General features: G+C 51.4%; 1 protein-coding gene across 1 annotated transcript in view; it reads left to right on the top strand.

The window, feature by feature from the left end:
* CLTCL1 (clathrin heavy chain like 1) overlaps positions 1–23,080 on the top strand; it is a 75,211-nt gene that overhangs the window by 33,860 nt on the left and 18,271 nt on the right. The window contains exons 14-25 of the mRNA XM_069100816.1: positions 388–513; positions 887–1,029; positions 1,509–1,743; positions 2,911–3,033; positions 6,798–6,943; positions 8,155–8,338; positions 9,258–9,450; positions 10,459–10,616; positions 12,882–13,046; positions 13,912–14,019; positions 18,183–18,350; positions 18,460–18,609. Coding sequence (XP_068956917.1) covers positions 388–513; positions 887–1,029; positions 1,509–1,743; positions 2,911–3,033; positions 6,798–6,943; positions 8,155–8,338; positions 9,258–9,450; positions 10,459–10,616; positions 12,882–13,046; positions 13,912–14,019; positions 18,183–18,350; positions 18,460–18,609 — 1,899 coding nt within the window. The remainder of the gene's footprint in view (positions 1–387; positions 514–886; positions 1,030–1,508; positions 1,744–2,910; positions 3,034–6,797; positions 6,944–8,154; positions 8,339–9,257; positions 9,451–10,458; positions 10,617–12,881; positions 13,047–13,911; positions 14,020–18,182; positions 18,351–18,459; positions 18,610–23,080) is intronic.

The raw sequence follows: 23,080 nt of genomic DNA, 5'->3' as shown, positions 1-23,080 counted from the left end.
ATTTCCTTTCCAGATTAAGTGGGGGGGATTGGGTGTGGGGTTCTCTTCAGGTCCAGAAGCCGGGCCTGCTACACATCCTAGCAGGCTCAGTGGGTATGAGGGCTGTTTGTGTGCTGGGCTGCTCTTTCTCTCTTTTAGTTCTGGAACACAGAACAGTCCCCCAAACTCAGCCCCAGGAACCAAACCCCAATTTAAGCAAAGACTAAGGTTTGCGTACAGTCCAGCCGCCTGGGGAGGGCCGGGGAGAGCTGAGGAAGTGGGTGTGAAATGAGGCAGATAGCACCAAGCAGAAATGAAGTCTGTGCTGTCACAGGACGGGGCCTCTTTCCTGCCGCTTCCTTGTGATGCCGCTGATGCAGCCTTTCTTCTCCCCTTTCTGCTGTCTAGGAGGCCAAGCTTACAGATCAGCTGCCCTTGATCATTGTTTGTGACAGATTTGACTTTGTCCACGACCTGGTTCTGTATCTATACCGCAACAACCTACAGAAATACATTGAAATCTATGTTCAGAAGGTAAAGTTCTTCTCCAAGGCCTCATGGCTACATGGTGGGCCCCCTGCCCGATGCTGGCAGAGCACCTGCTGGCCAGTCAGCCTCTGGCACGAGGCCTGGAAGGCTAGAGGTCAGAGGGGGCCACAGCGGCTCCCAGGGTCTCCTCAGCAGTGTGACTCCTGTCAGTGTAGTCACAGGCCCCACGGGACTCGGTGGGGAGGGAGAAGCCAGGTCCCCAAAGGGCTGTCTGCCTGCTCCCTTTGTCCTTTGGGACATGTATGGGCTTACTGCCCCACAGGAAAGGGTTGAGAGGAGCCCATCAGAGCTGGCGCTCTCCTGGAGGCCATGATGCAGGATGCCCACTCCAGGGTGCTGACGGAGTGTCTCACGGCAGGTCAACCCCAGCCGGATTCCTGCTGTGGTCGGAGGGCTGCTCGATGTGGATTGTTCAGAGGATGTCATTAAGAACTTAATCATGGTAGTGAGAGGACAGTTCTCAACTGAGGACTTAGTGACCGAGGTGGAGAAAAGGAACAGGTAATGGACCGTCAGAGTCTCTTAGAACTGGGTCACAGAGGTAACCCATTAGTCTGCAAGCTGGAGTTTGTTAAGATGCATGTCAGTGAGAATGTCCCTGAAGTCATAGCCCATCACTTCTGTGTTTGCCCCTGCTGATCTTTCTTGTGGTCCTTATGTAGCTGTCTGTATGTGCATTTTGTTTCTGCCTTCTTGGATCTTTCCCCTATTTATTGGTATTTCTCATTCTCTTCTTTGAGAGTGTCCTTGCTCACTGACCCGTCCTCTGCATGGGTACGTGGCCCTTTCTGCTCCTTCTGGATGGCCGTGGTGCCACCCTTGCTCCCAGACCTCGGGAGCTGAGCTCTAAGTGGCCACCCCTCCCAGTCCTGGGCTCTGCTGCCCCAGCGAGGGCTTTTTGAGAAGGCCCAGGCTTCTGGGGATGACAGTGACAGCCGTGGGAGCCTCAGGGTAGTGATGTTTCCTTTCCTAACCCAAAGGCTAAAGCTGCTTCTTCCATGGCTGGAATCCCGAATCCATGAAGGTTGTGAGGAGCCGGCCACCCACAATGCCCTGGCCAAGATCTGTATCGACAGTAACAATAATCCCGAGCGCTTCCTCCGGGAGAATCCCTATTACGACAGCCGTGTTGTAGGTAAATACTGTGAAAAGAGGGACCCGCATTTGGCCTGTGTTGCCTATGAGAGGGGGCAGTGTGACCTCGAGCTCATTCAGGTTAGCAGCCGTTGCTTTTCATCTCTTAGACTTTGTTTGATCGTGTTTAATTGTACGGGGGCCCTGCGGGTGGGGTGGGGTAGGGGGCGTCCTGCCCCTTGGGCTGCCTGGGTGGCTTCACCATCACACTGTATGGTGCCCATGGAGGGTTTTATCTTGACACTTGGCTGTCGATAGACTTTGGCTTTCTGTTGACCTTGACACTCGGTGACTTCTGCCCTCTGCCCCCATTGCCCCCTTCCCATATGTTGGGAGTCTCTGTTGTCCTGCCCGCTCTGATTTGAAGTGTTGGTTTAGAGGGTCCTTGGTTCAGGGAGGGGGCCTTCCCTGGCTGGTCTGGCACCATCAGTGTGAGCCACGAAGGCCTGAGGAAGAGGCTTCCTTAGAGCAGTGTGATCTTTTGTAGGGGAGGACTCCACTTGATCTGTCTTTGAGCCTCTGAAAAGCGTCCCTGTGCTTGAGACAGGCCTCTTTTATTTTTGTGAATCTGTGAAGTAAGGGACTTATCTTGAAGAAAGACTCTGAGATTCAAGTAGACAGTGGTGGGCTCTGGTTAAAGGGGGCCCTACCCTTCCAAGTAACCAGGCCCCTGCTCTGTCATGGCTGTGGTCCTGCAGTCTCTCCTCTTGAGCTCACCTGTCCTGGGTCGTTTAGCTGGCATTTATCAAGTGCCTGCTGGGGGCCAAGACACTTGCCTGCCTGTTGGCTCCTTCCTTGCCGACTTCAGAGCTTCTGCTTAAAATGATGCTGAATACTTTTAAAAGCTCGAGCAGGCCTTTCCAGTTCTCGGCCACCTTTAGCACTGTTCTCATAGTCTAACGGTTTCCCTCCATTGAGTTTGGGGGAGGGTAAGTGAAGGGGTAGGGGTGGTGCTTCCCTAGAAACTTGGGTTTTGATTTTTCTTTTAAAATAAAACAAAAGTTTCTGCTATTAATGGTCCCTGAGAGAATCAGATAAGTTCTAGGAGAACAATTGTATGGTATAACATGGCTGCCCTAACACTTGTCTAAAATAATGCTGTCTCCCACTGGGGTCTCGTGAAAAGTGGCGGGAGGTGGGGGCCCTTGGATGACTGCTGCGTCTTTGGGAACAAAAGGGTGTTGAGCAGAGGGTTTTCATATGGGCAGCAGAGTGAGAGGTTCTGAGGGTGGCTTTTGCTTCTTTCAGGTTTGTAATGAGAATTCTCTGTTCAAAAGTGAAGCTCGTTACCTGGTACGCAGAAAAGATCCAGAACTCTGGGCAAATGTCCTGGAGGAAAACAGCCCTTTCCGGAGACAGCTCATTGATCAGGTATCGTGGGGGAGGCTTTGGACGGCCTCAGTGGAGTGGTGCATAGAACCGCCACCATGGCCCGGCTTTCAGATCCCCATGTGAAGCAGTACCATTGGATGCCAGCTAGTCTAATTTTTGGCCACTGACCAGTTAAGAGCCTGCGTGTGGGTCTTTCCTCAAACAGCTTCTCTCCTGAGACAGGGCTGTGAGCATGTCAGTCTGTAAGCAGTTACTATGTGCCAGGCACGGTGCCTTCTGGGAGCTCAGAATCGAATCAGGAGACAACATATAGACAGAAAATGTACAAAGTTATGTAGGATAGGAAGTTACGTAGACAGGAAATACATTAGCAGGGGAAGGCACCTGAATTCACAGGGGTTGGGGAAGGCTTCCTGAGCAGGGTGGGATTTGGAGTGGGATTTGAAGGAAGCTGGGAGGTCAGGAGACAGAGCAGAGGAGGAGTGTTCCAGGCATGAGGGCCAGCCAGAGGAAGGGGTTGGGGAGGGAAAAATTCCCAAAGAAAATGCCCAGAGCTGAGAGATGGAATAGCCAGGAGGCTGGGGGTCAAAGAGGCAGGGTTGGGAGTCAGGTATGAGAAGATTGGAAAGGGAGGAGACAGCTATGGAGAGCTTTGAAGACCAAGCAGAGCACTCCGTATTTGCTCCCGGAGGTGCCGGCGCCCAGACCCCTCGTCCCACATCCCCATTTCCTTCAGCTGGACCCTCTGCATCCTGGAGGAGCCTCAGAATGCAGCCCAGGCTCCTACGGGCTGTGTGGCCAGTACAGAAAACTGCTGCTGCTGTTTGTGGTTGTAGGACCTTGTGGGCTCCCCCCCCGCCCCGGAGCTTGTGCCTCCAGACAGATTTGGGGTTTACTTGTGTGCATCCCTTGTTTTCTCTGGAGAGATGTAACCCCTAGAAGGCCATGAGTGGTTCATTTCCACGTTCTGTCCCTTGCACCCAGCCCAGCACCTTGTGCAGTAGAGGATGGAGTAAGAAAAAACCAGGGCTGGCTGGGGCCCTTCCCACTGCCAAGCTGCCTCTTCCGTGTCTTGTTCAGGTGGGCTTTGGGACCAGAGAACAAGACCCCATTTGTTCCTGTGGAGGCTCACCATGTTTTTCAGGCAGTGTTCTCTGACACGATTGAATGTTCCCAGAGTCGTGTGCCATCAGTCACTGACAGTGCTGAGCTGTGCAGAGCTCAGTGACCCTCCCCTAGAGACCAGTTGATCCAGCAGCTCTTGAGGAATAGTCGTTAAATGTGAGAAAAAGCTCAGCATGAGGCAGTGTGCAGCAATCTGAAATATCCTTGCTTTAAGGAAAATGAGGGAGAGGCTAGAGAAGACATGGCCATCCTGATTCCTGCCTTGGAAGCCTCTCTTTCTGCAGCTCCTCAGCCTCCTGGGGGCTTTAGCCCATTTCCTCAGTGTCTCCTCCAGTGAGATGGCCGATGGCGGTCCTCATGACGAGCTGGAGCCTGCGACTGCTCAGCCCAGGGTGTGTGTTTAGAGCCGGCCTGGAGCACTGCCTCTTTTCTGAGGCATCTGCCTTAGACACGAGGCATCTCTTGCCCTGGCTGACCTTCCCGTGTTTGGCAATGACTCGCAATCAGACCAGCTCCTCAGGACGTTTCATCTGAGATGCTCAGGTAGCCGTAGGAGCCTTCATTAGTGGGAGGCCGGGGGAGGCCTCATCATCCCAGCTGCTTGTCCCTCCAGCTGTGAGCAGCTCTTCCTCTTGAGTCTGCAGGGGCTCCCAGTACACTCATTCTCCTTTGTACTTGGGCGGCTTCTTTCTTTCCAGGTTTCTTCAGGCTGCTTTTATAGGTTCTCCATTCATTTATAAACAGTCCTAAGGCAGGAGAATGTCTTACTCCAAAGCCTGCCAGGTTTGGCACCTAAGAAATGTTAAATCCCTTGGGAAAGTCTATCGATGGCTATTATGTGTAAAGACATCTGGGTTTGGGGTTCGTGGCCCTCTTGCTTTTTATAGAAACTTGACCAAATGGCTCGGCCTCAATCGGCTTCAGTTTGGTGGGATCAGGCCGTCTCTTAAGGTGCCACCAGCTCTCAGTCTCTGAATTCTGGGATACTCCATATTGGACTAGTTCTCCTTAGTGTTCTGACACTCAGGTTGGGCTCTGGAACCAGTTACCTTGAGATGGACTGTCCCAGAGACTGAGTAGAACAGGAGAGGTTTAAATATACCACATCCCCAGGCACATCTCTTGACTGTTGCTGGAGCACTCTAGAGAAATCAGTGAAGTGCCAACTTCTCTTCATTCTTACCCATCTCCTATTACCGACCTGGATTCCTCTGAGAAAGAAATGCCCCATAGAGCATTGGGAAAGGCCTGGAGGTTGAGCTGCCTCCGGAGCCAGCACAGTGTAAAGGGGCATCGGAGCTGGCATGTTGCCATGCTTTGTGTCCGCCATCTTCCAGCCTCCCTGGCTGTTCCCCGCCGAGGCCTCTGTGGCAGGGCTGCCTTAGTAACTGGAGTGCCACCCGACTGTGCCTGGCCTGTGGCCTCCTCTCCTTGGAGAACACAGCTGGATTGTGCTAAAGGCTCTGTTTGTGCCCAGTGCAGGGCGGCTTCTTAGAGCTAAGATCTTAATTGCTGTCTGAGCTGGTTCAGTACAGCAGAGGGAGTGGCAGCGATCTCCAGCCAAACAAAGTGGTTCTGCCCGTTGACCATTGTCAGATAGAATGATGGGACCATGTATCTGAAATCCTGACTCAGTGAAGTTGCGTAGACTCAGAGTCTGAGGAGGCGGTTTCTCCAGGCTGATGTGGAATGTGGATGGTCAGTCTCCATTCCTGAAATGGGATTTTTAAAAAACTATTCAAGGATTCACATGTCACATGCCTTTGGACTAGGGAGGAGTGGAGGGGCCGTTCCATCTCTGTTGGGGTGCAGGTGTGCCTAGCAGTGAAAATCAGGGATTCTGGGAATTCTGATCATCAGTCTTGGTGAGATAGGTATGGCACGGTGCATACAGGTCCAGCATGGCTTTCTGGCTTCGCTGACACTAGCCGTGGGTCCCTAGGCCAGACCCTCAACCTCCTTGCAACCACAATTTCTTCTTCTGGGGAGTTGGAATAACCTTCCTTGCTCTGCCTGCCTCTAAAGGAAAGAGAGAGAGAGTTGGGCCTGTGAAGGGGCTTCTGCAGGGAAGACCAAGATGGCATGGAGACTGAGGACTGTGAGGAGCTGAGAGTGTGCAAGGGGAAGCAGAGCTAGGAGCAGGCCTGCTTCTGAGGAGACTATGGGAGCCTTGTCACTGTGACACAGACCTCGAGGGAGGCAGCTGAGGTCCTTGCTGGCCTCCCCCTGCAGCCACAATGATGTGGAATTGTTCTCCATTCCTCGGTTGGACTGAGGTGGCCTTCAAGGCCCGCTCCAGCATGACAGCAGTGACACTATACTCACGTTCACCCAGCAATGGTTGGATGCCTTCTCTCAGTGCCCGCTTCCCATTTTGGTGCAGGGGCAAGGCTGGCAGCCTGACTCCTTAACCCGTGGAGCTCTTGCTGTTTTTTCTCTTCTCCTCAACACTCAGGGCCCCCTGAAAGACACCCCCAGCGCCCACCTCCATCACAGTGTTAAGAGGAGAGTGTTTTGTGAGTCTGAAGGCACAAGCGTGTGGACCTGTGGCTGTCCCTAGCCTCCGGCCTGGCCTTCTCTCTCCCCTGTCCTCTGCTGAGTCCTGTCAGTTCTGCTCACTCACAAGTTGTCTGTTTTAATCTAATCAAATTCTTCTTCCAAATATCATTTAAAACTAGGTGGTGCAAACAGCTCTGTCTGAAACCCAGGATCCTGAAGAGGTCTCTGTGACAGTGAAAGCTTTTATGACTGCCGACCTGCCCAGCGAGCTGATTGAGCTCCTCGAGAAGATTGTCCTGGACAACTCTGTGTTCAGTGAGCATAGGTGAGAGGTGCTGGCACCCCTCGGACCCATCTGCCCTCGGTCCCCTTGACATCCCCTCCTCCCAGATCCTGCCTGGCATTCCCAGCCGCCTCTTCCAGGAAGCCCTGCTGTCCTCTGAGGCCCCACTTCCTGATGTTCCACCTTAGGGATGAAGTGTTCATTTCCACCATGAGCCCTTGGGGCAGGGATTGTGTCTTACTGTGGCGGTGGCCCCAGCCGGCAGCCCTTGGTGTGCTGCTGAACACCCTGGGGAGCAGGGGGCACATTCACAGCAGCAGTGAGGGCATGCCAGTGTGCAGGGACTGGTACTTCAGTCCAGCTCTTGTCTGTTCTCTGGCTCATGCACACACCTGATAGGGTGGAGGGAATGTAAGTCTTTGCTCAGATGTGTGGGCGTCTGCGGCCTTCAGGGAGGCCATTCAGGGGCTGTTGGGAGTGATTCCTTCAGAGTGTCCTTGGCATCGTAGAGGGACCCCAAGACTGCTCAGGACGGTTCTGCGAGGCTTGTTTTGACTAGAAGGCCTCCTGGGTAGGTGCTTATTACGCCTCTGTGCCCACCCCCGTCCTGGTGCAGAGCCCTTAGGAAGGCCCCAGCCTGGAGCAGGGAGAGAGGTGCTGGAGGCCACACTGAGAAGGGGTGATGGTGTGGAGACCCAAGAGTCGTGGCTGCAGTATGGCCTCTAAGCTGGTGGTCTCACTGCTGCCATCATGGGCTCCCAGGGGCACAGGTGGCACCTGGGTCTTCCTGAGGCTGCTGTCCAGAGCAGCCTGCTGTCCTGTGGCAGGTGTGCCACCAGGTCCCACACACACTTGTCTCTGTGCCCTTCTCTGCTCCACTACCTCTGAGAGGCCCCCTCGTCCACAACTGGCTTCAGATGGCGCTGCCTCCCCCATGGAGCCTCCCTCAGCTTCTCTTCTAGCCCCGACGTGCTTAGCAGCTCCCCACACAGACCTGTGTGTAACAAGCCACAGTGCGTGGCTTGGATTCACAGACAGCTCTTTGTCCTGCTGTCCACCCTCCTTTATTAGACCAGAGAAGGGCCTGCTTTTCTTTAGGCCTCCCACAGGGTCCTGCACATCATGGCTGGGCGTGGGGCTGGGTCCCCAATAATGACAAGGATCTGTCCAATGTCAGAGATCGTCCTAGCCCCCGAGCTCCGTCATCCTCCAGGAAAGACCTTTGACCCCCCCATTGGTTGCTTCTTCCACAGGAATCTCCAGAATCTCCTGATTCTGACTGCCATCAAGGCTGACCGCACACGGGTGATGGAGTACATTACCCGGCTGGAAAATTACGATGCCCCAGACATCGCCAACATCGCCATCAGCAACGAGCTCTATGAGGAAGCCTTGGCTATCTTCAGGAAGTTCGATGTGAACACATCGGCCATTCAGGTGAGGTCCCCCACACTCCCTGGGGGAGCGTCCACCACAGACTCACAGCCAGAAGAGGGGAGGGGCGGCTCATGAGCCCCAGGGGATGATCCTGGTGTAGGCAGGCACTACCACTGGGCTTCAGGGACTTGATACAGATGCCCACAGGGTGCTTGGCCGCAAGATGGTGAGGAGAGCCCTGCCGGCCATCGCTGCATAAAGGCTTAGGGGTGGGGAAGTCTGGCACTGAGAAACCCCCTCCCACCCACCCCCAAAGAAGTTTTATCATGAGACCCTTAAGTGCTCAATTCTGCTTTTGTTTACACCCCTGGAGCTACCTGCATTGTCAGTGCTGGGCAGGATTTTTGGTATTTTTACTTAAAGAAGATTCTTTTGGAGAATAACAAATATTTTTATAAGCCTGGTTTTCTCATCACACACTTAAATATTTTTTAAATGTTCCCTATTGAGTCAAGTTGAAATGAACAGTTTTATGTCTCATTTGCATGGACACACCTTTTCAAAAGTCCTTAAGCCTTAAGCACCTCTTAATGAAGTCCTTAAGAATAGCAGGGTGCAGTAGGAACCAGCCGCCCTGGCAGTGCGAGCCCCCCATCCCTGGGGGGATGCCATGGTCGCCTCGTCTGGAGTTGGGCTGCTCGGTCATTCTGGCAGATGCTCCTCTGCCTGTTCAGAGCCACAGACTTTATGCCAGCAGCTGGACTCAAGACTTTGATGCTCCTGGGAGTGACTGGGCCCAGCCTTGGCCCTGGCCCAGGTTCTTCTCTTGGACCTTAAGGATGCTTTGGGGTACATAGGGTGACATTCTTGTTTAAAGGAGCACAGAAATACTCAAAGACATTCAAGTTTGTACTTGCAGTTTATTGATACTGATCCCCTAGCCTTACAGTTGGTTACTTTCCATTCTCCCACCTTACAGGTCCTAATCGAACACATCGGGAATCTGGACCGTGCGTACGAATTTGCAGAAAGATGCAATGAACCGGCGGTGTGGAGCCAGCTGGCCAGGGCTCAGCTGCACAAGGACTTGGTGAGAGAGGCCATTGACTCGTACACCAAAGCAGATGACCCCTCCTCATACCTGGAAGTCGTTGAGGCTGCCAGCAGAAACAGTGAGTGAGCCGCCCACCTCAGGCCATTGCCATCCCGTTCTGCCACAGAACTCGTGGCCAGCCAGCGTGGGCTAGAAGGAACCCAGGGGATCTGCTTGTGTAATGCCCTTTATAGGAGGTGGAGGGAGCATCTCTGTGCAGGGACAGCGAGAGCCATTAGAAGGTCTGCTGTCCGTGGCGTGGCAGATGTTACCTGGGCATTTCTGCCCTGCCACAGACTAGAGTCTCTCCTCATCTCCAGGGTTCCCATGGTTGGCCAACCTTCTGCTAATGAGAAAAACTGAACAGTATTGGCAGAGCTTTGAGAGCCCAGGGCCTGCTCTTTCTGGATTTCCTATTGGCGTGCTTCTTTAGAAGAGGCAGCCTGGGCTGGTGGCCTCATGACCTGGGGTGCATCACTGTATGTCTGGGGCTCCATCGGTTGGAAAGGCTTCTCTCCCCGTGCGTTCTGCACCCTGGATACGGTGGGCTGTGCACCTCCAGAGCTCCACACTTAGGAGACTTGGTTCTTTTTTTTTCTTTTTGGAGGGCAATTGGGATTAAGTGTCTTGCCCAGGGTCACACGGCTAGTTTTTGTGTTAAGTGTCTGAGGCCGGATCCGAACCCAGGTCCTCCTGACTCCAGGGCCGGTGCTCTATTCACTGTGCCACTTACCCGCCCCAAGGAGCCTTGGTTCTTAGGAAGGTTGTTTGTGACATTTGATCACTGACCCCTCTGACCACTGGCTCCCCTGGGCTGCTTCTGTCTGGTCCAGAGCCTGCCCTGATGGCCCAGCAAGCGGTATGAGCAGGTGTCGGCCCTTCTACCGTCCTTACCTGTCCAGTGACTGTGAGGTTCTCGTTCTCACTGGCCAGGTTCCCAAGTAAAATGCCCTGCCTTCTCAAGACACACAAGGCCACTTGTCTCAGTTCCAGTTTGTCCCTATTTCCTGGGCTGCAAGGGCACAGAAGGGAACCGAGGACTGCCCCATTTCCAGCCATGGGTTACGTTGTCTGTTTCTTTCTGCAGGTAATTGGGAAGATCTAGTTAAATTTTTACACATGGCCAGGAAAAAGGCCCGAGAGTCCTATGTAGAGACGGAGCTTATCTTTGCTCTAGCTAAAACAAACCGCCTCTCTGAGCTGGAGGAGCTTGTCAACGGGCCCAACAATGCCCACATCCAGCAGGTGGGTGCTTCAGAACTGACAGGGGCTAATTCTCTTTCTTCCCTCTCATGGGAGGTGGTTCCAGGCTTCATGGAGGAGTCATGAGCTGCCCAGGGGCTCCCACTGTCTGGCAGCAGCAGAACGGTCAAGGCCAGACTCTGCCCTGTTGCCTTTGGTCCTTCCAACCACCCCCCACCACCGACCCAGAGGAAGAAGGTTGGTTGCCTTGAGAGGGAGAGACAACCAGGCCTTTGTAGATCCCTGTGACCGCCCCACCCCCCAGCTCTGTAAGCCATCCTTCAGCTATGAAGAGCTTAAGTGTGTGCATACACAATCACCTTGAGGACACAGGCAAAGCAGCCTCCTCAGCCTTTTGCAAAAGAGTAAGGCTAGGAAGTGACCAGATGCGGGTGCCATCCAGCACGTCCCCTTTTGGTCAGGAGGAGGGCCTTTCTTCCTCATTGCTCACCCCAGTGATCTTGCTCCCCGGGCAGGGCGTCTCTGATTGCAGCCTACTGAAAATTGGCCAGCGGCACAGCCCTGCTTTAAACACCAGGAGGGCTGACTGTCTGTGGTCCCAAACGTGGCCTGCAGGGCTCCCTGCCCAGGAAGAAAACAGGGAGGTTCAGGATGGTCGAAGGCCCAGCTTGGAGCTCTGAGTGCAGCCCCAGCAGGCCTCCAGGTCCTGCTCCTCCCCCGTTGGCCATGGGGCCATGTTTCCTGTTGTTGACCTTCAGCAGCTCTTCCTGTCTGCTGACCTTTCTGTAAGAAGTTTTGTTTATCCTGTTTTGTTTTATGGAAGAGGGAGCCTGGCTCTCCTAACAGCCTCTGTGTAGAGGTCCCCTCTTCCCTCTTAGGGCTCCCAGGGCAGGACCTCCACAAATGGGTATCAGGAGGGGGACAGCAAGCCCACAGCAAAGATGCTTCTCCAGGAACAGAGGCTCTGCCCTGCGCAGTCCACAGAGGCCTTGGGTCTGTAGCTGGGAGCTGGCACCCACAAGTGGGCCGCTATGTGAGGAGAATCAAGAAGGCCGCCATAGGGCTCCCTGAGCCAGGGGAGGTCAGGTCATCCTGGCTTTGTTCTCAGCAATGGACACCCTGTAATTAGAGCATGAGGTGGTCTGGATTCTTTGTTGAGAGAAGGACCAGCAAGCAGAGGGCAAGGGGGAGGCAGGAAGAGAGCTATCAGAGGAGGCCCAGTGCCTGGAATGATGGAATGAGAAAGAATTAGATTGAATGCAGTGGGAGGGATGTTAAACACTGTCCCTCCCTAGTGAATCTCACCACCCCCAGAGAGCAGCCTGCCTTGTACCAAAGTGTCACTGCTGTGACCTTTCTCCAAGCCTTTCTGGACTGGCCTCTGGCCTCTGGCCTCTGACCTGGGTGTCTTTACCACGTGCTCCTGCCCTGCTCATCACTGACCTCAACAGGTGCCCCAGCCTAGCACTGAGGCTCAGAGCCCCCAAGTCTAGTCTGAGCTTTTCTGGTCTCTCTGGCCTCAGCTCTCCTCTAAAGGGAACACGTGCCCTTAGATGTCCAGGATGCCCTCTGGCTAGGACCAGCAACCCCAAAGAACAGCAGGATAGTCATCACCCACCACGGCTCTGAGGACGGCCCTCTGCCATCTTGGCATCTCCCCAGTGCTTCCCCACACTAGGTTTTCCGTCTCCATGTAAAGAAATGTTCCCCTTTATTCGAGAGAACCAGGCTGGACCACGCAGAGGGGCTTCCTTCAGCCCACCTCTGCGCTCCCACCATGTAGGAGAATGAGTGCCAGCCTGCGCTCCTCTGTGGGCACAGCTCAGGAGTGAGACGCTGCCCCAAAGGCTTGTTACTTGACTGACAAAATTTGCCTTTTATTGGGAGGAAAGAGAGAAGCATGATTGTGCTGTTGGTGTGTTGTTCATTTCCTCTCATTTTCAGTTCCTTGAATGCAGACAGTCCAGAGCGGTCTGTGTCAAAGTGCACCCATTGCCCGGGGGCTTCCCCAAGCCCTCCCCATCTCCCCACCAGCCCCACCTCCACCCCTTCCCCGGGAGCTCTTTGTAGATGGTGGAGAAGAAGGCCTTTGTGCCCGAGCCCCAGAGCAGCACACTGGGACTTGTCGGTAATTCAGGCTGCAGGACACTGGCTCTGGGTTCCTGAGGCTTCTGTCCTCAATGCCCCCATCGCTGCCTGTGGAGTTGGTGCATCTGTGTCCTAAGGGGCTTGACTTGGGTCCTGTGCTGGGTCGCCAAGGAGCAGGTGTGCTCTTCCTGCATGGAGGTAACCAGGGCATCTCTCTAGGTTGGTGACCGCTGTTACGATGAGGCCATGTATGAGGCCGCCAAGCTGCTCTACAATAACGTGTCCAACTTTGCCCGCCTGGCATCTACCCTGGTGCATCTGGGCGAGTATCAGGCTGCAGTGGACAGCAGTCGCAAGGCCAACAGCACCAGGACCTGGAAGGAGGTAATGTCTCGAACCCCAGCCTCACCAACAGTAGAAATGCTTGGCCCCCCATTTGTCTCATTGGGCCATTTGTGCCCCATTGACTACTTGTACATTCTTAGCTATTTAAAAAAAACCAGTAGTGTCCACCACTTGGTGGATGAGGTCATCTCCCTTTACCTTCGTCCACATTTCTGACCTGTCTCCCAGAAGATGCTAGAGGGATCCAGTCTGCCTGGCTTCATTGGTGACTGTCCAGTCCCCCTGGGCCGCTGACAACAGGGGAGGGCTGGATTAGAAGATTCCCTAGGAGAGCTGCTTGTTGGAGAAGGGCACGAGAGCAGTCTGACAGACCCATTGGCCCGGCTCCTCTCTGAGAAGAGTGAGTCAGTCTCCAGGTTTAGCCAACACTCTGCCAGGCTGGGCTGGGCCGTGAGGAGCAATGGTGCCTCCCAGGGGCTGTGAATGGCTTGGGGTCCAGCCAGGCCGGGCTCCCTCTCAGGTTTCCTGGCCCCAGACACGCTCCCTGCTCGTTTTGCTGAGGTCGTTGGAGAAGTGGAGTCCTTCCAGGGTCGCTGGTCCTTAGCGGGGCCTGTCCTTGGCAGGAGGTCTGGGGAGCCAGCAGGCCTGGGCTCCTCTCGCTCCTTTCACCCTGTTCTTTCTCCTGGGCCTGGGATTTCATGAGGCATTTTCTGTTCCCAAATCCCACCTTGAGAACAGCGTGGAGGCCCGAACTTTCACCCAAACCACCCCTGTTCTCCCCAGAGGAGGCGCCCTCATAACAAGCATTGATTGGGTTCCCTGCCATGGTGTGGCCCCTGTGCTGCAGGGTTGGGGAGAGGCTGTGAAGAAGCCACCAAGGGCCTCCTTTGTCCCTCTCTCGCAGGTCTGTTTTGCCTGTGTGGACGGGCAAGAGTTCCGCCTGGCCCAGCTATGTGGCCTCCATATTGTCATCCACGCAGACGAGCTCGAGGAACTGATCAGCTATTACCAGGTGAGCCTGAGGAGTCGTTGGGCCCCCCTCCCCCTGTGCTTCTCACCCCACCCCACCCCCGCTCCTTGCTGCCTCCCTCCCAGGGCTGCAAACCCTAACTGGCCCCTGGTTACAGTTTGCCAGCATTTCCTCAGAGGGCTCCATGCCCAGAGCACAGCATCGCTGTCCTTTGTGACTTATGGCACATGTGAAACAGGTCTTTGAGACTGAGGGACAAGGCGCCTTATTTCCACATTATACTTAGGGGATTGCATGTCTCACCTCCACTCTTGGCAACCTTTGGGGAGGGGGGGGGGGGGGGCTGGCAGCAGCCGCATCTGTGAGGAGGTGCCCATCCCCTCCTAGTCTCCAGATGGAGAAATTGAAATGAGGGTAGGGGTGTGGAGGCAGAAGGTGGGGGGGGGGGCGGGGAACCAGTGGAGCCCAATTAGAATCCAGAGTGGGTTTTCTTAATTTCGTTTGTTAGAAGGAGTTGTGTGCTGGGTAGTGGAAAAGGGAATATTCAAGATGAAAGCAGTATGAAGACAAAAGATCTCAGTACAAATTTAAAGTAGACACAGGAATGGCTGTTAGCAGTTAATATTTCATGATGCTCAGGGGGCCATAGTATGAAGAAAGGCCTTCGAGGACCCCAGTCAGTAGACACTAATATCTGTTGGGTGTTTAGGTGTTGAGGGGAGAGGGGCCGTGGCAGATCAGCCCTGATGGGCGATACCAGGGTTCATTCCTGGTGCCCAGGGGCCAGGAGCAGGCCAGGGAAAGCCTTCCATACTGGCCAGCCTGAGTGACCATTACATGTGGGCCATCCCGAGGATATTTGGGTCTGACTAGTAGCCTTCTCTTACTCTTGAAATGGCTATATTATTTTGTATACATGTTAGCAAGTATTTATTGTCAGCTGTATGTATGTGCAAGACCCTGTGCTGAGCCCTGGGGGCTACAGTGAGGGGTAGAAGCCCAGCCCCTGCTCTCCAGGAGCCCAATGTCTAACGGGAGAAAACGTGCAGTGCCCAGACTGAAAACCCAGCCTCCTTAGGTCTGTCTTGGGGAAGAATCCGAAACTACCCTCAGGTTCTGGTTTTGACCTTCTCCATACCCTTGTTGGCCTGTCCTCACAGGCGAATTCCTGGACCGCTGGCCCCATGTCCTTGTAGAAAGCAGGCTGGTGGCTTTCTGCTTCCCTCCTCAGTCTAGAATAGCTCTGGTCAATCTTTTACACATACACATAAGTTATCACTGTATGTGTGGGACTCAGCAGGTTTGCTTGAACTCAGAAAGCCAATGTCTACATTTAAGAGCAGAGATTTTTTTCTACTTTCTAAGAGAATGCTGTCTTTGAAGTATGCTTTCTTAGATCAGGGGTTTTTAACATAGGGTCCATGGGCAGATGTTAGGACATTCATGAACATGGATGGAAAAAAATTGCACCTTTATTTTCTCACGTCTCTCACTGACCATTCCTTTCCATTATGAATGGAAGCCACAAACCTCAGGGAGCTTCACAGGCAACCTGAGGGGTCCATGCCACCAATATGATTCCAGCCTCAGAGCTGCTACATGTGGTGTGACAGAAGCAGTGGCCGCCTTTCCCCATGCCCGAAGGGCAGCAGCTCTGTATGTAAGTGCAGTGCAGACAGAGGCAGGCCAGCTGAGGTCTGCAGACTCTCTGCACTGAGCAGCTGCCCGTGGGCTCTTAGGACCAGAACCACGTGTGAACTGGCTTTGGGATCCTGTTGAGCCGGTAGCGTTGGCCTTCCTGTGTGTGTCCTTTCATGGATTTCATAGAGTTCCAAGTGTCAACAATCATCACTGTCCTGGCTCATTCCCTTAGTGCCCTTATTTTAATAGGGGAGTGACTGTTTCTGTTTTTTCACTTATGATTATTGCTACTGTGAGGACCTTTTCCCCCCAAATCAAGTAAAGGCATTTATTTCGGGTAACACACTAAACAAGCTCCTTCAATTTTTGATGGATGGAGATTTTTTAAAAATTAATTAATTTTTAGTTTTCAACATTCACTTCCATAAGATTTTGAATTCCAAATTTTCTCCCCATGGCTCCCCTGCCCCCGCCCCACGACGCCATGTACTTTGATACAGGCCCGACATATACACTCATTGAACCTATTTTCACATTAGTCATGTTGTAAAGAAGAATTAGAACCAATGGGAGAAACCACGAGAAAGGAAACAAACAAAAAAGAAAAAAGGAGCACACAGCCTGCTTCAGCCTGCCTTCTGCCTCCGTGGCTCTTTCTGGCCTTGGACGGTGTCTGCCATCAGGAGTCCTTGGGTCCCTGCATCACTATCAGGAGCTGAGTCTGTCAGCCAGCCATTGCACATGGCGGCTGCTCTGGTTCTGCTCCCTTCCCTCAGCATCAGTTCATTCAAGTCTTTCCAGGTCTTTCTGAAGTCTGAACAGGCTCCTTAAAGGACAGCGGCTCCAGGGAGATGCTCACTAGGCAGGAGAAGCTAGGGATTCTCACAGAGGAACAGGGCAAGGGGCACCTGTGAGTTTGGTAATTCATTGGCCAGCATACTTGAATCTCATTATCTCCTAAAGTGGATGTAAGTGGCACCTAGATAATGGGCTTCTCACTGACTAGTCTGTTTCGATCTCAGCGTCTCCCCGCTCAAGAAGTAGGCACCCAAATTCATTTGGGAAAAAGGGTGAAGGTCATGCATTCCTCATGAGCGTGGTCCTCATCAAACAGTGAGGACCCAAATGCCTTTGGGGACATGGGTGGAGGGCTCATCTTTTGGAGCTACTCCGGTTAACAAGGGATGAAGAACTATCCCTGCCTCAACTGGGTCCCCAGGGGCTGACTGGAAGCGAGCATTGGCCGCGTCCAGGGCCATGATGGGTGGGCATGGGCTAGTATCCTTCCTCTAGGGCCATCTGGAATTTGACTAAGGTTAGCCTGGAGGACATAGACTTGGTTAGAAGGTTCTAAAGGCAACAAAACAGTGAGCAGAAGGGCGGGGGTCAGAGTTAAAAACCAGGAACCCCAGCTTGGGGATGCAGAGGGGAGCGGCTGGCTGTGGCCTTCCTTCATCCGTTGGGCCTTTTCCAGAATGTTTGAATTATCGGTACAAACACAGCGCGATGTGTTAACAAGAGCACAACCTCCTTTATAACTGAACGAGAAGGGCTTGGAATGTGTGGCTTCCTCCATTGCGATTCCTCCTGGCCTATAACTTGGTTGACTTTCAAATCAAGCTACATAGTTTTCATTCTCAACCTTTCTTCTTCCTTGCATTCTGTAAGGATCTTTGTCCAAAGGCCTTGTATTATGGTTTCTTTCCTTGGTATGTTCCCCTAAAAGGAATAACCGCCTTTAAAGCATATTTTTAGGGTCAGTTATTTTCATCGATGAGTTAAAAATCAAGTGTTTCCCTTATATGATTCCTTGTTTCTAAAAAGCCATTTTTGTCACCACCAGCAGCAAGGGTGGGTGTGCCCGAGTGTGCCCCTACTGCATTTCGGGTGAGAGGTGGACTTTGCCCACCTCTGCCTAGTGAGGGCATCCCAAGGGGAGGCTTCCCAAACAGCTGAGTTAGACCAGTCAGTAAGCCTCAGCCATGCTAAGTGAGAGACCAGGCTCTTCTACCTTCTTTCCCTTTGGGCAGAAGGTCTGCCTGTCTTGTGTATTTGATTTCACGGTGCTGTAGAACCCATGGGTTTCCTTTACTTTGGTCTGTTGAAGTTTGCTTAAATCGAATTAAACTAGCTTCAGATTATGCTATCCCTTGGTGCTACTGTTTTTGACTGGTCACTTTCCTCCAGAGTTTGCCCGTTGGTGGGAGAAGTTCTCTTTGGCTGGTGTCTGGTAGGCTGAACGCTAGGAAGGATGAATTCTGTACAGGAGGATGCCAGTGCAGTGAGTGGGTGAGGGGAGTCCCCACACAGGGCTAGGGGGTACAAAGTACCATCACATCAAGCTCAGAGAGCGAAGGGACAGCCCAGGGTCCCCCAGCTAATGACAGAGCCAGCACTGGCACCCCAGGCTCTCATGTCCTAGGTCAACATGGTTTCTTCCCTAGGGTCACAACGGTCTTGTCCAATGGTTCTCGTTATGTTTAGAGCAGTGTTTGGCAGGAATTGACTTTTCCTTCCCAGTTGAAATTCCCTGTCCTAAGGGTGTCCTCATTCTTCCATCCCAGGATCGTGGCTACTTTGAAGAAGTGATTGCCCTGTTGGAAGCTGCTCTGGGGCTGGAGCGGGCCCACATGGGCATGTTCACTGAGCTGGCCATCCTCTATTCCAAATTCAAGCCTCAGAAGATGCGGGAGCACCTGGATCTTTTCTGGTCCAGAGTCAATATTCCCAAGGTGAGGCTGCAGCAACCGTGGGGAGTGGAGGGCAGCGGGCACTGCTTCCCGGGGGCTGTCCCGGCTGGGGACTCACCCCGGTCCTTGCTCTGTGTGCCCTCCCCCACAGGTCCTGAGGGCTGCTGAGCAGGCTCACCTCTGGGCCGAGCTCGTCTTCCTCTATGATAAGTATGAGGAACATGATAATGCCATCACCACCATGATGGCCCATCCCACAGAGGCCTGGAAAGAAGGGCAGTTCAAGGACATCATCACCAAGGTAACATCCACTGGCTGGCCTTGTTCTGACACTGACCAGAGGAAGGGGTGGTTTCCAGACTTTGATGCCATCTCTCAAGCTGGAAGGGAGCCCGAGAGCTTCTCATTCACCAGGGCTTGGCTGAAGACCTTCCTTTTCCCACCCTCCTCTCCCCCATCTCCTGGGCCACCTTTTCAGTAGCTTTGGCGTTAAGAGACTCTCCCATCTTGACTGTTCTGCAGCCCATTGCCGTGGGTTTTATTCTGTGAGGTCAAGTAGAATTCAGTTCAGTTCAGTTCACAAAACAAGCCTAAAATTCCTATTCCTATGTGCTGGGCATGCTAAGTGCTGAAAATTCAGAGACAGAAATGGAGAGCTCTGACCTCAACAATTTACATTCCACTCAGGAGCAGGGTGGCCTGGGGAGCACAGCCAATCAGGCTCTCTTCCACATGAGAGCCTGTCATTAACCCGCCCCCAGGATCAGGCCCACTGCCTGTTTTGGTTCGGCCCTCAGACATAAGAATGGTTTTCATATTTTTAAACAAAGCTTTACAAAAACAGGCTGTATTTTGCCTGCTCCTACACCAGACCAAACATCATGAGCCTTTTGTGGCGTGGTGGTTTGGGCCTTTTACCTCCTGGTCCCTCCACCCTTCTCAGTGCATGGTGTTCCACATGAGCTCTGACCATGGCAGAGTCCCTGGAGCTTGTCTCCTCCCTGCATGGGGTGACTGTTCCTCTGAAGAGTGCAAGGTGGCTTCTCTTAGGTCACTAAACTCCCCAGAGTTTGCAAATTCTTGTCTCCCTCTGCCTTGTCTGTTTTGTCCCTGGAACACTGATCTTCTGGGACCCACATACGACTTAAATCCTACTCAGTGAGCCTGTGCTTTAGCCTGACAAGCTGTCTGTGAATCCTGAGAGTCTTAGGAATCCCTTTCAGCTTTGTGGCACCTCTATCTTTGTCTACATTATTATTTCTTATTTTTTCCCAATTTTATTTTGAGTTCTACATTTTCGCCCTCCCTTTCCCATCAAGAAGGCAAAGACATACACCCATTCCAAATATGAAGGTTATGTATAATGAACTTCCACATTACCCATGTTCTGCCCACCCCCCAAAAAAAGCAAGAAAGAGGGGAAAAGCCAGAATGTTTGAATGAGCCCTTGGAGTCCCGCAGTTTTCCCTCTGCAGCACAACTATAATGGCTGGAGACAAGCTGTATCAGCAATGCCATATTCACAGTGCCTATAGAGATTACAAATATGCTGATATAATTATCCATCACAAAATACATCAGGTTTACCATTTGGGGAAATAAACTAGAAAATTTATTAAGATACCAAAAGACTGAGTCCCAAAACTAGAAAGTGAAAGCCATCAGAGTAGTTATGACATTGGCACAGGTAGATAAAGTAGAAAGCACCCACATTTTCAAGCCTTTAAAACAGAACAGGCTACCTCAGGCAAAGGTCCTCCTCTCCCCACTCACAGCAACCACCCAGTGTCCTGGAAGTGTGCTCCCAGCAGCTCCGGCCCCTGGCAGTGCTCAGCAGGAGTCCTAACTCAAAAAAAAAAAAGGCAACCGCCACCAACTGCCAACCGCAGGACCGTTAGCTCGGCTTTTCACTTTCTCTTGCTCTGCTATGTCAGCACGTCCATGGGGCATGGGAGATCTTTAAATCCCATAACCCTTACATTCGGCCCCAAGATCTTTCATGTCCCTTACTTGGCAAAAATATAGTAGGAATAACTGGTGTCAACAAAATTTCACAACAATATAACAAGAATAGCACACAATAAACACAAAAAACCATATTTTAGGGTGGGGCTTGAGCACAAGCTCCCCATCATTCCCCCCACCCCGAACAAATGGGGCCCCAAAATCTTGTGGTAAGGGGTGAAGATCTCTTCTTCTATGGCTACTTGCTGCTGAAATCGGATGTAGAGCTGTCCCTGTCCTAAGGGGTCCCATTTGAGAGGTCAGTTCTTAATATGCTTGATGCCAGGTCCAAGGGTGACACATCACAGTTGCAGACAGGGGGTGACATCCAGCTTAAGCTATCAGGCATCTACAGATGGAGGGTACCAACCTGTGGAAACAAATCTAACAAACAAGGTGAACAAACAAAAAAATCAAGAACAATAACCAGACTATTGTAGCCTCACTCACGGTAGAATAAATGATTTAAGGGTACAATTTTGTAATCATCTTCTCCAGAATAAACGATAGTTACAGTGTTATTCTTCCCATATGCTATAATCTCTGCAGCCTTTGGAACATCATCTGGCTTCCGTTTTACCCATACTTTAGCTCCTGATTTTATTCTATCAGCAGAACCAAATCCTTCGGTTCCTGTGACAGTTATTTTGGAAGGAGGGTCAGTTTTTACAAGTGGCATTGTTTTACAAGGAACGATAATCACTTGAACTATCCTATCATTCTTGTGAATCTGTATGGGCCCTTCACCTAAATTCTGGAATGTTACAACAATTTCTCCTTGATAATTAGAATCTATTACTCCAGCCAATACATGTATTCCTTGAGCTGCTAATCCTGATTTGGGTAAAATCTGTCCAAAGTGATTTTTAGGGATTCTTATGCATATCCCAGTGGAAATTTTTCTTACTTCTTTCCTGTCCAACCAAAAGTCCTCTAAACAATGTAAATCATACCCCACCGAACCAGGTGGTCCTGGGTACGGTGCTGGGACATCTGGCCTCAAGGTCCAATACTCAATATTTGGGATCTTGTGTGTTTGTTGTTTTCTAATTTGCAGATTGGGGGTCATCATTCTGGCTAGAGGTGTACTTCCTCCCAATGGTCTATTATTTAAAATTACGCAAATCCATGAACAAATTATCCTTCCAATGTTGATATGAATTATTGGAACTTAACTTCCTCAATTGTCCTTTCAGTAATCCATTCATTCTTTCAATCAACCCAGATGCTTCTGGATAATATGGAATATGATATATCCATTCTATATTGTTTAGTATACAATACTTCTTCATTTCATTGCCTTTGAAATGTGACCCATTGTCACTTTGAATCTGCATTGGGGTTCCATAATATAGACTTATGAGATCTAGGGTTTTACAAGTGTTTTTCTGGGTTGCATTCTTATAAGGACAAGCTACTAGTACACCTGAATAGGTATCAACACAAATACATATAAATCTGCATCCTTTATCCAGTGGTAGTGGACCAATATAATCTATTTGCCAGATTTGGGCTGGGACTTATCCTCTTGCTATCTCTCCAGTTACTACCCGAGGAACAGTTCGCTCCTTTTCCAATTGACATATATGACATTCTTCTGCTATCTGTTTTAACAGTGAATGAGAGATACTAATACCTCGATCTTGTGCCCACTGGTGTGTGGCCTGGACCCCCAAATGGCCTGCTGTTTGGTGGACCCATTTTGCTAATTCCGGATCATCAGTTGTTGTCAAAGTAGGGACAATATGTTCAGTAGCAATCTTTGCCAGTCGATCAGCATGAGCATTGTACTCACGTTCTGGTGTGGTGGGGGCCACGTGAGCATCTACATGAAAAACTGACAAGTCAGTGACCAAAGACATGTTCCAGATATCTTCCCATAATTCTTTGCCCCAGACTTGTTTACCATGAATTTCCCAATTTTCATTTTTCCACATGGGCATCCATGTAGTTAACCCATTAGCTACTGCCCATGAATCAGTGAATATATGACACTGTCCTCCTTGTTCTATTTTGATGGCTTGATATACTGCCATAAGTTCAGCATATTGGCTACTTGCACCTATCCCAGTACTTTCCAAAGTCCTTCTAGTACATGGGTTATAGGCCACTGCTTTCCAATGTCTTTTTTGCCCCAAATATTTTGCTGTCCCATCAGTAAACCATGCATGTCTCTTTTGTTCCTCAGTTAATACATCATATCCCTCATTCCATTTTACAGTGGACTGTACCAACTGTTGCTTTGGCTCAGGGGGTGTGTCACTCCTCTCAATTTCTATGTTTGCTATAGATTCATGCAGAACAGAGACTCCGCTTTTGCCTGTTTTCGCTCTATTTTGAATATACCACTTCCATTTGATTATACTAGCCTCTTGGGCATGTCCAATTCTGTGAGAAGCTGGGGTACTCATTACCCAGGTCATAATTGGGATTCCAGGTCTTAATATCACTTCATGGCCCACAGTCAGTTGTTTAGTCTCCACCAAAGCCCAATATGCAGCTAACAACTGCTTTTCAAAAGGTGTGTACTGGACTCCAGATGAAGGGAGTTTCCTACACCAAAATCCCAAAGGTACATTTCGGCTTTGTTGTTTTTGCCATAAGCTCCAGTTTGCATAATCATCTTGTACAGTCACTTGCAATTCCACTGGACCATTTTGCATGGGCCACAAATCTAGGGCCAATTGTATGGCAGCCTTGGCTTCTTCAAAAGCTTTACTCTGGTCAAGTCCCCAATCGAATTCATATTTCTTCCGTGTGACTCTATA

The sequence above is a fragment of the Petaurus breviceps genome, unplaced genomic scaffold (genome assembly GCF_028583685.1).
Source record: "Petaurus breviceps papuanus isolate PSGF00001 unplaced genomic scaffold, PetGlider_PUasm1.0 428, whole genome shotgun sequence".
NCBI lineage: Eukaryota > Metazoa > Chordata > Mammalia > Diprotodontia > Petauridae > Petaurus > Petaurus breviceps.
The sequence above is the reverse complement of the archived record's forward strand: the minus strand, read 5'-3'. Positions and strand labels throughout refer to the sequence as shown.